Source organism: Bombus pyrosoma, linkage group LG14 (genome assembly GCF_014825855.1).
Source record: "Bombus pyrosoma isolate SC7728 linkage group LG14, ASM1482585v1, whole genome shotgun sequence".
Taxonomy (NCBI): domain Eukaryota; kingdom Metazoa; phylum Arthropoda; class Insecta; order Hymenoptera; family Apidae; genus Bombus; species Bombus pyrosoma.
The window spans coordinates 200,686-215,584 of record NC_057783.1 but is presented as its reverse complement, the minus strand read 5'-3'; the positions used below and the strand labels follow the sequence as shown (position 1 = coordinate 215,584).

Here is a 14,899-nt window from a genome sequence, read left to right as displayed (position 1 = left end):
AAACCATAAAACTTCCAATTGGATACTTTCCATAACTCGCAGAGTTTCATAGATATATATAGCTACTTGCAACAACATGGACATTCGCAAATGCTTCGAGGAGTGATTTCACCGTTGTAAAACCGTTTGCTCGTCGGAAGAAATGATGATTTCGTTGATTAATTGTATCGACAGAGTAACGTAATTGATGCAGAAATCGAAATTTTTCGGAATTTCCAAGCTGTCGGACATCCCCTGTCACTTAGTCCGGCTACATTTCGCTAGAGTAAAGAGAGATTCAAACTGTTGGTGATCGATGTAGCGAACGCTTTGAAGCTCAGCCACGAGGCAACCGGGTAACCGATATATCAGCTACCACGCAGGTGTCCGGGCTCGCAATTTTCTAGATGGTTAACCAATTACCGAGGCGTTTGCAATAGTTCTCGACCCGATTTCATTCACGGTGATTTTCACCTATCGGGATACCCATATCCCACGAGGTCCCATGTGGTCGGTGCTGATAAGCATTGAATTGGACCGATATCGAATTGTGGCGGATTTCTGCGAGTATAAAAGCTCGGCTCCTTGGGACACAGGACATCAGTAGCTCTCTGGAGCTCTCTAAGGAAGAATACGAGGAATCCTCCGAAGAAGACTTTGCACGCTTCTCCAAACGAAAAGTTCGTACGAACCAGCAGTACCAACCAGCTACTACGAAAACAAGAGTCAAGTAAGTAGGATGTAGATAAAATTGCAAGTACAAGGGTGTTTGAAACCTCTTTAAAGTTGACAAATTTCTTTTGACGTTAAGAATGCGGCGTACGAGGTACGTTGCACTGCCAGTACGAGCTTGGCAGTATGTCGGCCTTCTGGTGGTGTCCCTCGCCTGCCTGACGCTAGGTCTGGTCTCCAGGGATAAGGAAGGCCGAGCGGGAAGCCTGGCGGGACCTGAATTGAAACATCAAGCTCCTCACGAGTAACGTTTCGCTTACTAGAATTTTTGAAAAATCCAGAATTTATCGTATCAGATAAATTACTATTTATTAGCTTATTCGATTTTTACCTCGTTAGATTTGGAATTTAATTTATTAGAAATTTCGAATTTAGTTTATTCGAATCTTAGAACTTATTAGAATCGTAAAACACACTACGCCAAATCTGTCGTCTTCCTCGCAGAGTGGATGCCTGCCCGAACCTGAGCCCTTTCACCAAGATGCCTTCTTGCTCGAATTTCGAGCAAAACCAGACCAGGATTTCGAGGACGACCAAGCAAACCAGAAACTCCAGAATTTCCCTCGTACCAACCGATCTCAGAATGTCCCGATCTCGAAGCTTAGACCGTGCCTCCAGGATACGGTCTCAAACTCGAGCTGACTTTACGAGCGCAACGGAGAGACTGGCCAGACAGAGAAGCAACATCGAATACGATTCTAGACGTGCTGTGGAATCCAGACATAGAATCCAAGATCGTACAAGACGCGTATCCGATTCTGCAATACGACTGCAGATCGCTCGATCGTTCGACTCCAGAACTACGCAGGATCTTGCTGAACGAAGATTGCTCGAAAGGTCCGCCGACACCGATAGGCGTCGTCAAGTAAATAGGCGAGTAATTGATTCTCGAGAACGTGAAAACCTTGTACGCTCTATGGAACGACTGACTTCCACCGCCGATTCCCGTCGCGAAAGGAACGAGCGATCTCCGATGAACGTGGATAGACGAAATCGTATCCAAACGACGATCAGACGCGACTCTAGACTCGATCGAGACCACAGACTTTTTACCAGAATGGAACAACGCGAAGCGACTGACGAACGACAAAGGGTTAGTCGATCGGATCGTCGTGCGAATGCGGGGACAAACGAACGACGACACTCTCTCGTTACATCGTTAAGACGTTCCGTAGACAATTTCGATCGAGAGAGAAACAACAGACTGAACTTGGCTCGCGAACGACGCGAATCTTCTCCCGTCAGGGCATCTGAAATTACCAGCAATTACTTGAAGGAACGACGAGTCAGGAGTTTGTTCAACGATCGAAGATCGGAACGTCGGTCATTCGTGGATTCTAGAAGAAACTCAGAAAGGCGATCTGCATCCGTCGAATCTGAAAACCATGTAGAAGGTAGAGCCGATCCCAGACTCGTGGAACGGAGAGATAATCGTATCGTTCGTCAACGTGTAGATCGTAGACTTAGCGAAGAAAGGGTTCACCGTCGTCTTGCAGACCAAACAGCTGAACGTCGACTCGTGGAACGAAGAACCGACCGACGTCCGATGGAACAAAGAGCCGGCCGACTCGTCGTGGAAAGGCGATCCACATCCGTCGAATCTCGAATTCGCAAAGAAGCCAGGACCACCGATCAACCACGCAGGGAAAGGCGATCCGCGTCTATCGAATCCCAGAACCTCGAAGAAGCTAGAGCTGATCGTCAACTTATGGAACGAGGAACTAACCGACGTCTCATGGAACAAAGGGCAGTCCGACTCGTCTTGGAAAGGCGATCCACACCCGTTGAATCTCGATTCCGCAAAGAAGCCAGAACCACCGATCAACGACGCAGGGAAAGGCGATCCGCGTCTATCGAATCTCAAAGTCGTCAAGAAGCTAGAACTGATCGCCAACAATTGGAACGAGGTACTAACCGACGTCTCATGGAGCAAAGGGCTGACCGACTCNGTCGTGGAAAGGCGATCCACACCCGTCGAATCTCGATTCCGCAAAGATGCCAGTACCACAGATCAACGACGCAGGGAAAGGCGATCCGCGTCTATCGAGTCCCAGAACCTCGAAGAAGCTAGAGCTGATCGTCAACTTATGGAACGAGGAACTAACCGACGTCTCATGGAACAAAGGGCAGTCCGACTCGTCGTGGAAAGGCGATTCACACCCGTCGAATCTCGATTCCGCAAAGAAGCCAGACACATCGATCAACGACACAGGGAAAAGCGATCCGCGTCTATCGAATCTCAAAGTCGTGAAGAAGCTAGAGCTGATCGACAACTTGTGGAACGAAGAACCGACGCACGACTCATTGAACAAAGGACTGATCGACGACGACTGGCCGTGGAAAGGCGATTCACGTCCGTCGAATCTCGAACCCGCGGAGAAACCGGTACTGATCGTCGACTTATGAAACAAAGAGCTGATCGTCAACTCGTGGAACGTCGTCTCACAGGGCAGAGAATCGATGGGCGAGACTTGAACTCGAGACGATCGGTACGACAGACACTTGACACCGATAGATCTCAAGGAACCGGCACTATGCTTACTCGTCTTGAAAATGACATTCGCTCTAGCCAGAAGGGACAAAGATTCGCTGACAAAGCACGCGCAGCCCTGACAATTTCTCCAGATAGATCTGTAAACGATATCGGACGACCTCGCTCCGTGGAAAGGGATATTCGCTCTGCGGATAGAGATTCTCGTTCTCGAAGCCAATCGATCCAAGATTCAAACGTTGTTCGAAGACGAGACCGATCTCAACAACGGATTTCCAGGATCCCTGTCAATGCACGTTCCTTAACGGTACGAGAGAAAAGTCAGGCACGCGGCAATGATTTCGTGCCCAGGATGAAGATTTTAGGCGCCACGGACTTCCTAAAACAACGAAACTCCATGAATTACACGTTTACATTTGAAATTATCCGTCAGGCACTCACAATTGGACTTTGTACGATGTACGGATTATCCATTTTCTACGGAAAACGCTCTTTCATTAGGTAAGCAAATAGCGTATCTGTATCGTTTGTATCGGTAGCCTAATTAAAACAGAAATATACATTAATGATATTAATAGAATGCGACCGTTTGTTACAGAAACTTGGTGAGACAGGGACCGCAATTTACTATATGGTAGACCCTTATCCTAAGGAAAAACAACGATCCGCTACTTCCAAGACCTGCTTTTAGTCATTGTTCTAGTGTAGTTTTTCCTTCCATCATACTTATACTATGTACTTGCTATGTACTTGACGAAAAAACTGTATATTGGTGTACAGCTGATAAAAGTAACCTGCATAGAGACAGAAATGTGTCGCATGTATTTAAAAAGATATATTTTATCTGAATAAACTGTTCGAACGAAAGTCAAACACCGTGTACTAGCTATGAATATTTTCCTGAAACGGCTCTCCCATCGCACATCGCACGCATACGGTACAGTAGCACAAGCATACATCGTACTAAAGAAATATTAAGTTAAAAAGTAGAAATATCAAGTAGAGAAGAGTCAATGAGAAGAGAAGTGATTTATTAAAGTCATAATCTCATGGTTTGTACATTACAGCTTAGAAGTAATTATAAAAAAATTCAGTGATTTTCACATAATATCCAGTCTTGAAGAAGTAACCGTAGTACTCAGTGTAATTATAACAATTTGATAAAAACAGGTACAAAACAGACGAAAGCAAACAATTGTATTCTACGATCATCCTGTAACAAAGTCGTTTAACATCGTTACGTCTAGGACACGTCGAATTTGTGCGATATGCGTGTGCTTAGTTAGTCGCGAGAGCATAAAGTGTCAACTGTGATTGCTAAAACGTTTAATGAATATCTCTAAAGTGTATATAAATGTACGTACTATACAAGTGGACGACTCTTGGTGATTATAGATGGGTTCGTTGATGGCGAAGAACGATTGTGAATATAAATAGGAAATAAATACAATTGTTCGAACGATTCAATACGACGCTTAGCATATCCTGAAAAAGCCTCGTGTAAAAAATTAACTTCTACGCGACTTTGGAAGAGATCTCTTGTTTTCCCAAAACGTTTCCCCTACGTTTATATGGTCTATCTATTCGAATGCCAGAACGACGGACAAGTAGACGGCTAGAGCTAGTTCCGAATTGGAAGCAGTCAGGTTCTTTTCTTTCATCAACAATCGTTAAACCTACGTTATTAGATAAATAAAAAGTCTGCTTTTAGTAAATATAGATCAAAATATCTCTATGTTCTCATTTGATATTTCACTATTAGTTTTATTTATTACGCCGACCGTGGACGTTGTCCATGCGTAATGCACGCACAATGGCAAGAAGGAACCGTCGACGAGAAGTTACGATAAAACTGTAACTTTGTTATTTGTCCGTCTCTCTTTCTTCCTTCCTTCCTTCTTCTTCTTCTTCTTCTAACTTTGGCAGTGATCGCAGTCGATCATTACGCGCGAGCTTTCCCAGGATCGATATGATCTCACTAAATATCCGTATCTTGTGACGCAAGAATAACTAAATATACTGCAGACGCGATCACGAACAGACTGATCGTGTCGCGTTACTGGCAAGGTCGATAAAAAGAAAAGCACCGACCAAACCTTTTTGGCTGTACTTTCGCTCACACATGTATAAAGTGCCTAACAACGTGATAGCTTCTCTTAACAAATACCTACGATTCGTTTCAGTACGGATACGAAGATACGAATTATCACAATGCCCGATATCGAATCCGAGAAATTGCAATCCGTCGATTTCTCGATATTTCATGAGCACCACTTTACACCCATGTCTAATCTAGTTCATCTAGAATCAATGAACATTGGCGATCTCTTGAAGCATTCCAAGAATATGATCGAGCTCTTGTCGGAAATAGCACAATTGTCGATTTTTACCCTTCTCGTTTTTACAGTCTTTGCACTGGGTTCTATTTCTTAGCAAATCGCGCACTAAACTCTGCAACGTCATCTCGCGGCTTTCGTGTCGTTGTTGGAGAATCGTTATCTTGTCCTGCAACAGCTGTAGCTGTTCGGTACTCTGAAACAGAGCATGCGATAAAACAGATACAAACAGATGCATAAAATGAATGCTGTGCAACGCCTATCTCTTACTACATACCGGTGTTGATAAGTACTTCACTTTTTCATTCAACGTTTTCACTTTACTCTCCAAATGCTGCCGTTCAGCCTTCAGAACAATCACCTGTTCCTTGTAGTCTCTAAGCTTCTCAATTTGCTGCTTCAAGTGAGATATCACAGCCACTTGAGTATTTATCTGGCCCTGTTAACAGAAACGGACCTTTTATCGATCAGATTGGACACAGAAAGATGACAAGAGTACTACGTGCAAACGCTTTATCATGCCGATCTAACGGATAGACTACAGACTTTTACGCATTTCTCGCAAGCTAAAAAAAAAATACACACGACGAAATTTTTCCCTTCTAAGCGAGTTAAGTAAGTGAGATAAGTTTCGCCGTTTGTAGAAATACGAATGCCCATAAATATTCTCACTCTACCTAATAAATAAACGAGAAAGCGAAATAAACACTGCACGTAATACTACGAACCTGTAACTTTACCACTTTAGAATCTCCGAATTTCACGCTATACTCCTTCAACAAAGCGGCCATCTCGCGTTCATGTTCCTCTTGCAAGAGGTTCAGATCGTGAAGCCGTTTGTTCTTTAAAGCCATGAAATCCTTATTCATCTTGCTTAGTTCCTCTTTCAGAATATCATTCTCGTCGGCCAATCTCTTCACCAGATTGCTATCTCCGTTCTCGGTGTACTGCATGGGATCGTAAAGCTTTTGTACGGAAGCGGACAATCGTTGAGCGTTTGTGTCAGACACGTGGCCATTTTGGTAGACGTTCGAATTCTGATCGTTCCCTTCGATAGACCTCAAAGTCAGCAGCTTCGAATCCGACGATACCATGCCGCGATTCCTCTCAAAGTTCATAGCCTTCACGGATCTTCTATCGTTCAACAATTTCTCTCTCTCCTTCTGCAGTCTTGCGTTCGTCTTTTGTAAATCTTGCGATTCTTTCGTCAGCTTCGAAATCGTTTTATCTTTGTTCGCGAGTTCCAGTTTCAATCCACGTATCGTGGCCATCAGATAAGCGTCCTCTTTAGAATTCTGACATTTCAAACTGCCTTTCACAGAAGATTTTGCAATGTCCTTCTTCCCCACATCTTCCTTCTCGAATGAGCCTGCCCTCTCCTCCTTCTTAACAGTCTCCACACTCTTGTTCTCTACAGGTTTCGATGCAGTCTGCGTAAACATATCATTGCATATCTTACGATTCTTCGTGTTAGCCTCCAACAGCTTGCCGTCCAATTCCATTACTTGACTAGTATACTTCTCCCTCATATCCGAGAACTTCCTCTGGAATTCCACCATTTTCTCTTGAGCTAAATCATCTTTCGCTTTAATTTCATTTTCCAGGCACGCGATCCTATCTTCTAACAGCTTGACCTTCTCGGCACCGACCTTTTCCTGTTCAGAATTCGCGGTCAATATTAGAGCAGATACCGAATCAGGATTCTTCCTCTTAAGTATCCTCTCCATTTCACGAACTTGTCTGTTCAAGTCCGTGATCTTCTTGCTATCGAGAATCACTTGGTCCTTCAATTTCTGTGTTAACTGTTTCTCACGTTCCACATGACCCTTAGATATTTGCAGTTTCTCCAACAAATTACCTTCCTTCACTCTTAATTCTAACAATTCTTTCTCCAACGGCAAAACGTTTTGTTGCATCTTATCAAACTCTTGCTTCACTATTCGTAATTGTTCCGCTTTAGAGCTTAGTTTCACCGTCAAGTCCTCCACTTGCTTCTTCAGTTGCAGCTCTGCCGTGGTCATTGCTTGTAATCGGTCCGTGATAAAGTCGTTCTTCGTTCTCAACTGTTCCTTAAACATCTCCAATTCGTCGTTCAAAAGACTATTTTGTTGAATCAGATCTTCGTTCTTCAAGGCGTAGTCTGCGTTCTTGTCTCGCAGCTCGGAGACTTCGAGATTCAGTTTCAGTGTCTCTTCCTCGAGATCCTTAACTCTATCCGCAAGTTCCTGTACCTTACCAGACTCTAATGCTGTACTCTTTTGCTTCTGCAGCTGCTTCATTTCTTCTTGCATTCCCTTCGTACCTTGCATCAACTTTTTGTTTTCCGTTTCATAAGCCCGGATTAAATCCTCTTGCCTCTCTAGTTCCTTCTCTAGAAGCATGATCTTCGTATCTTTCTTTGGCTGTGATTCTGTGCGTTTCTCGTTTAACGAAAGCTCGTCTACCTTCGCCTTTAGAACCATGTTTTGCTTCTTTAACGCGAACAGTTCTTCCTCGAACGATATACGCATACTGTCCATTTGATTCTTGTGCATTTTCACTTCTGACTCCAGCTGTTGTTTCAAAAGGCCGTTCTTATGCCTCTCTTCGCGACATAATAATTCCCAGTTTGTTTTCGTTGCATGTTGTTTCGTATCACCGCCGGCCATCGTCTTTGCCTGACTGTCCGGTGATTTAGTAGCTTGGTACGATTTGTACGTGGAAGACAATGCGAGATTGGAACCAGTCTTAACGGAATTTTTCTTTGGCTTTAAAGTTATGCCCTTGGTCTTGGGCGGAATTTTCGTGATTGGTTTAACCGTAGGCTGCAATTTTGGCTGCAATTTTGGCTTCAACGTTGGCTTCAACGTTGGCTTCAACGTTGGCGATCGTCTGATCAAACTGTTGCCAGGTTTCTTCGCTGCATCCGAAGGTTTGCTTACTCTTAGATTTTCTACGGAACTTCTAACCGACAATGGCTTACAAATCTGGTCGTAACTCTTAGACTTGGAAAACTTTAATTCTTTCTTTTGCGTTTTATTAGTCGACGCGCTAAACGAATGAACGGCTTTGCGTTCTACACTGCTACGTTCACATGTTGGAACATTAACGTTAAATTTAATCTCGGAACTTGAGATCGTTTTATGTACGGCTGCTTTTGATTCGTCTGTGGGTTCTTTGCTTTGCTGCGTTGTATCTTCCGTCGACTTTTCAGCTAATAACTTTGGTATTGCATCCGCGAATAATTCTAATCTCGGTGTCAGATCAACGGTATACAGTTCTTCCTTAGGACTGAGCACCTTTTTGTTATCCTTTGTCACAGCTACGTTTCTAGGAGATACTTGATCCGTTCTCTCAGATACTTCCTCACGCTCATTCTTACCGCCATTATTAACGTTCTGAGATTGTTTTTGTTCACCACTGTGGCCGCTCGTCTCCGTTCCGATAATTTCATTTGCCCGAGGTAGTTCCTTCTCCAATATGTCGGAGATTTCCTTCTCGGGAAATTCAGGACTTTTGTCATTCGTGGTTCCCCCATCCAAAATGCATAATTTTCCGTCTGCAGGCTTTGAATTGAACTGCTTTGATTCTTGTTCCTTTTTATTAGACTGCCCTTGCAAGAGTTTCAAAAAATGGGAAAAATCTTCCTGTCCAAAACTTGAACTACCTGACATACCACCCTCCGCTTTCTCCTTGGACTTTCTCAGCAAGTCTTCAAAAAAATCCTTATCTACATCCGTTATTTCTTTCTGCAAGTTATCCTTATCCGACTCCAGCTTTCTTGTACTTTTTAATTCTTCCGACTTGGAATGTCTTTCAATAGGATCGTCTAAATCAGAACTGCTCGACACCTCTACTTTCTGCTCTTCAAATTTTCTTCTCTGAAGTTCTAAAGATTTCGGGGCTTTCAGACCATTCAAATTTTCGTATATAACTTCAAATCCAGGACTACCGTCTCTCTTCTTTTCATTCTTTGGACTCTTTTTGATTTTCTCAGTCTCTTTGTGCACCTCCTCCTCTATTAGTTGAAATATATCAGCTTCTAATTGTCTAACCCTGCTAAAGCTTTCTATATCTTCCGGAATATTCTCAGGTACTAAAGTGTCAGATTTTGATCCGCTTTTAGATAGACTATTACTATTTTTTCTTACGAGTTTCTCAGCCTCCTCTAACAGTTCTTCCACTGATTTCTCCTCCTCTGTAGGATTTTTGGCAGAGTTCCGAGACTTTGAACGATCCGTAGCTGAATTAGGACTAAGGGCCCCAGCTATCTTGCTCATTTCTTCTAAAATACTACCTATATCCTCATCGGTCGCATCTGCATCGAAACAACAAAAATTCTAATCCAGCTGCACTTAGAAAATTGTACAAAAATTCCACCATCTGTTTGGCTTTCGATACTTACTTTCAAAATCAGAGGGATATTTATCGAATGCAGCAGAAGCCAGAATGTCGCACAAAGTATCATCCCTGTCTTTCGTCTCAACTTCGCTCTTATGCATAGCCTATGCAGGATAACAAAGAACAAATTATAGATAAATACATCTTATTAGTTATATAAATATGTATTCTACGGTCGATACATTAATCGTACTTACTTTGCACATCTTCTCCTTTTCAAGAAATTCTTTCATCGAGGAACTAACATCTGGGGAAGGGGATGGAGATCGCTTTGTTTTCACGTCTATCGGAACAGCATGAGAAATATCCAGCCAAGTATCTGGCTTCTTCAGCCACCATTTCTCCTCTTCGTGCTTATCTTCTGGCTCTGATCTCTTAACAACCACCTTAGGTTTTTCTTTTATTCTAATTGAATTTTCACCTACGCTAAGGCTAATGGACGTACCCAGAGTATCATCTTCGGTCGAGATCAACTGTCGATGAATTAAAAATGCATACGATCTTAATTAATGCAAGTAAATACAAAACTTGACGTATTTCAATCTCTCAGTTTGAATATATCACATTAACTGGCACGAATTTACTGATAAATCATCCAAAACGAGTAGACCGTGAAACGTCTTTTGGAGACGAAAATAGGTTAACATAACTAGAGAGAAGTATTCTAAACACTTACATCCTCATAATGAGGGGACTTCCGAGGGTTCGAAGACATTCGGATTTTCCACTAATAACACGTCTGAAGAATGTAATCCAAATAATAAATCATCTTTTCAAAGTCGTTTGACACTTGGCGTACTTTTTGTTTGTTTGATCATTTTAATTCGCTCGATGGTCGTCTCGTAGCGACCTCACCTATCCAATAACGTAAAGTACTTTTTAAATTTCAAAACGTCAAAAAGAGAGAGAGGGGGAGAGAGAGAGAGAGAGAGAGAGGATAAATATGCAACGATTATACAATGAAATAAATAGTTAAAGGAGACAACAGGGTAGCAATTAAAAGAAAAATACGTTTTACTGCTCTCTATTTAGAATTTATTTCTTTTTTATTGTTGTGCAATGATTGCACAACTTTTTAATCGTTAAAATTGTTAGACAGTTGTAGAGAACATTTCTTATTTAATAAAGAATTCTGTACAAAGGGATGACGAGTGCATTTAATATCCAGTAACAATGAATAATAGAATCAAACATGTTTAGTAACATTTTTAGTGCAGAAAGCGTTAAACATTATCCACGATTATTCCGCGCATCAAATCCAACAATCATCGTTCTTCCTAACAGTACTAGCAGTATCACGTTGTCGATAGTAACGCAAATAACTAATAATAATAATAACGCAAAATGATACTTGCGTTCATATACATACGTATTCGTTCGATCGATGTTAACGATTATCACACTAGAAGAGCAAAGCGTGAAATAAAAAAAGAGATGAGTTAATAACATACAGGATGAATACGAACCTAACATCTTTTCAACTATATATCACAATTTCGTGTATATGAATATCTAACATCTGTTAAAATATGTGTGTGTGTGTGTGTGTGTGTGTGTGTGTGTGTGTGTATATATATATATATATATTTATTTATTTATATATTCTATATGAAATCATATATGATATATTCTATATGGAAAAGATATACATATATATACATAATATATCATCTTCATTTAAAATACAAAGGCGATCCGTGAATCCTTTATCTGCATAAATTCTTAAGCGTACATCGCAACATTGCCTTACTATATTTTTTCCCTATCAACAATCGACTATTATTTATACTGTATACATGTTCGTTCATAAAAATAGTATTACAATATTTAGCGTATCAATAGCGTGTGCTCAAAATAATTTCATAGGTACATGTTCTTCCCTAGAAGATTAGAAAGAGAAAAAGTATCTGTATATATATATTTATGATCAATTATCAACAAAATCTATGTAATCATGGCCGTATTGGTACGAATACAGGTAACGCGAGCGACTGCTCAAGAGGCTTAAAAAATACAAATTTACGCGATGTCACGTTACCGGCGATTTCGTAAAATGATCAATGTCCATAGCACACGTGCAGTTTGAATAATTCTTTGTTAGCGAAACTCGTGTTACATTCGTCGCAGTAGTGCTTGATATCTAGCACTTTCATCGCGGCGGACATTTTGCTCGTGACACTACCTCTGATTGCCTTCATTAAAGCTTTACCAGACGTTTTATTTCTGTGCATGAAATTTCGAAAACTTCTTCGTAATTTCTTAATCGACACATCCGTGCTATCGGGTTTCCGTATCTTACCATTTCTCAGACAAACATCTTGACTTCTCAAATATCTGGTCGAATAATTTATCCCTCCGATCCGATGCAAACCGACTTTCCCCGACTTGAATTTATCCTTGGGTAGATTTCGCAATGGTTTCCAATTTGCTATACTAAAATTATCGGTGTGCTGCGCACGGTTTAATCGTGCATCGCAATTAACTCTATCGTTTCGTACGTTTACGTTATAACTGTTAGGCAGTGCGTCGATCTCATCGGTTAGGGATAACACCGATCCCTCCATTACCAGATCCTCCAGATCTGACAGCTGTTCCGTCTTTATATCTAACTTTACTTTGTTTTTCATTCGTTTCGGCATCTTTCTCAACGGTAATTTTAATTTGCTTGCAATATTCCGAACTTTCGTCTTATCACTTTGCGATCTTTGGCTCTTATTCGTGGATCTAGAATACCTCCGTATTGGTTCTCTGTAATCAATGGTCCCTTTTCTCGGTCTTAAGACGGGTCCTTCGAAATCCAATTTCTCTATCTTAATCTGCGACACATCGAATTCCGTCGGGGCTGACAGTTTTGTCTCCACGATCGTTGACCTATTCTCATCGTTCAATGACGAACAGGTGGAAAGCTTTTTCCTAATTCCCACGTAATCTACAGAAGCTTTCCTAGGCCTCAAATTACGTACTATCACATCCTTCGAAGTTTCTTTTTTCGCGCTACTAGACTTATCCGTCGATGGGCTGAAATTCGAAAAAGTAGTTCTTCGCGAATCTTTAACCTCGCTGACTAAATTTTGCTTGACTAAATTTGATCGTTCGTTGAGCGGTTGATGCGCCAACAAATTCCCCTGCACTGCTCGCGATACGTTAGCGCAGCCGTCGTTGTCCTGCCTCATGGCGTTTATTCTACTACATCTCGATATTTCGTTCTCGTAGTTCGTAGGTACAGTTTGATTACTTTGGTCCGCTTTATCACAGTAACAGCCGCAACGTGCATACGAAGTATACGTTATACGATCGGGAATATTATTGGATTGGACACTGTTCACCGGATAAGTTACCGAACTCATCGAATTTATGTAGTCGTTATCGTCGTACAGGTGGTAATCCGGTGGCTCTGCTTTGATCTTGATGTTCTCTATGTGCACCATCGGCACACCGACTCTCTCCTTCGAGTCCTCCTTTCGCATCCATGACAACTGATTCTTCAAACCCGCGTCTGTCTTCAGACAGTCCATGTAGAATTTGTGAAACTCCTCTAGCTTGTAACTGCACCGATGACACATGTGCTTCGGCAACAGGTCCATTTCGTGCACCTGCAGGATACACAGCCGATGCGAATGCCAGTGTTTGTTAAGTTCACGTGGTCGCTTATAGGAAACGAGGTGGGGGACAACGCTACACGTGCTCTACAAATACGCGGAGGAAGTTAAAGGGCGAGAAAATTCAAGGGATCCACGTTCCATTCTTTACGGTATCATAATTACCAGATCATAAATACGTTTTGCGCGAAATAAAAATGCCAAGGAACTGTACGACATTGTTGGAACGAAACGTAAGATAACATTTTTAAATGTGCAATTAAACGTACAGGTATTTTTAAAGTTTCGCTCAAACGATTAGTTACGTTCTCTATTGAAAAAAAGAAAACAGGTTATATAATGAGGAAACATTTCGATCCCAACAACACGTGTACGGTTATCTTTCTTCCTATATTTGTACAATAGTATTCTCGTCAAAATCGTTGGAATATGAGTTACATGTATTTATACAAAGTTCGAAACATATATTATATTTAATTCTCTTGAATTATCACGTACTCCAACTAATAGAAGCTAATTGGGACGAAAATCTAAAGCAACATTTATTTCCACGACGGAAGAATATTCCCTATTTTCGATATCTAAGAGAAATTCTACTTCGAAATAGTTCGCCTTAAACTCGCGATTTTATCAATAATAACGAGTTAAAAGAAACGATTACGATTTAAAGTTATGCAATACGTTAAAAGTGTTTATGAGGCTCATTGGCGCGAAGTAACAATAACCTCACTTTTAGTATCATAAATACAGCCAATAAACCTATTTACGGAAAAATGTCAACTTTTAGTAAACGTAATCCAACCAGTTACAAAGATATGTGCAAAAATACGCGCATCTGGTACACGAATGAATTTTCATTAAAAGGAAACATTGTTGCGTTTTGATAATAGATTTTGTGGCAAAAAGGTGGTTTAGGAGGGGGCGTGAATGATGTCAGGAAAGAGCAGCCAAGTACATACATACTTACACGGTACACGTGAAATTCATAACGAAACGATACGAATGTAGAAGGGAGAAGAGTGATGTGACACGTACCATGATCGGGAGAATGGCGTTGATTTTCTTCACGTGGTTCTCATTCTTGTCAAAAATATTAATCGAGATACCGGATTGCTTGCCGCAAAGGCGGCAGACGCGACTAGATTCGAGGGTCTCCATAACGGTATAGGGAGAATTAATTTGTCCGGGAGAATGTCGTGAGTGGCGAGTGAGGAGCCGCGTGCGTGTCTCTTCTATCCTTGTCGTGATCGCCTCAAGGAGAGCTTTCGCGGCACCCTGTGACCGCGCTTCGCGGGTAATCCCCAAAAGCCCCGCAGAGCGCGAACTTTCTTCTGCGGCCCAACCGCCGCCAGCGTACAATTCTGCGTCACGTTTCACCGTCG

At 41.6% G+C, this 14,899-nt stretch overlaps 3 protein-coding genes across 4 annotated transcripts; 1 reads left to right on the top strand and 2 right to left on the bottom strand.

Annotated features, from left to right (window-relative positions):
* Window positions 1–594: 594 nt before the first annotated feature.
* Window positions 595–3,942, top strand: LOC122575298 (zinc finger CCCH domain-containing protein 13-like). Its single transcript, XM_043744071.1, is given in 5 exon segments — window positions 595–709; window positions 791–955; window positions 1,156–2,661; window positions 2,663–3,703; window positions 3,801–3,942. Coding segments are annotated over 4 exon segments (2,751 nt in total). The 5' UTR covers window positions 595–709; window position 791; the 3' UTR covers window positions 3,841–3,942.
* Window positions 3,943–4,212: 270 nt separating this feature from the next.
* LOC122575287 (centrosomal protein of 162 kDa-like) lies at window positions 4,213–10,780 on the bottom strand. Of its 2 annotated transcripts, none has more exons than XM_043744036.1 (6): window positions 10,595–10,780; window positions 10,116–10,391; window positions 9,923–10,022; window positions 6,267–9,835; window positions 5,816–5,977; window positions 4,213–5,734 (listed from the first exon to the last, which is right to left on the bottom strand). In XM_043744036.1, exons 1-6 carry the CDS (start codon window positions 10,631–10,633, stop codon window positions 5,510–5,512), a joined length of 4,371 nt encoding a protein of 1,456 aa, XP_043599971.1. In that variant the 5' UTR covers window positions 10,634–10,780; the 3' UTR covers window positions 4,213–5,509. The 2 variants fall into 2 exon arrangements, with proteins under 2 accessions (XP_043599971.1, XP_043599972.1); XM_043744037.1 differs by having other exon boundaries at window positions 6,279–9,835.
* A 150-nt stretch (window positions 10,781–10,930) lies between these two features.
* LOC122575291 lies at window positions 10,931–14,687 on the bottom strand. Its single transcript, XM_043744054.1, has 2 exons — window positions 14,553–14,687; window positions 10,931–13,511 (listed from the first exon to the last, which is right to left on the bottom strand). The coding sequence occupies exons 1-2, from the start codon at window positions 14,673–14,675 to the stop codon at window positions 11,976–11,978; spliced, it is 1,659 nt and encodes a 552-aa protein (XP_043599989.1). The 5' UTR covers window positions 14,676–14,687; the 3' UTR covers window positions 10,931–11,975.
* Window positions 14,688–14,899: the final 212 nt, after the last annotated feature.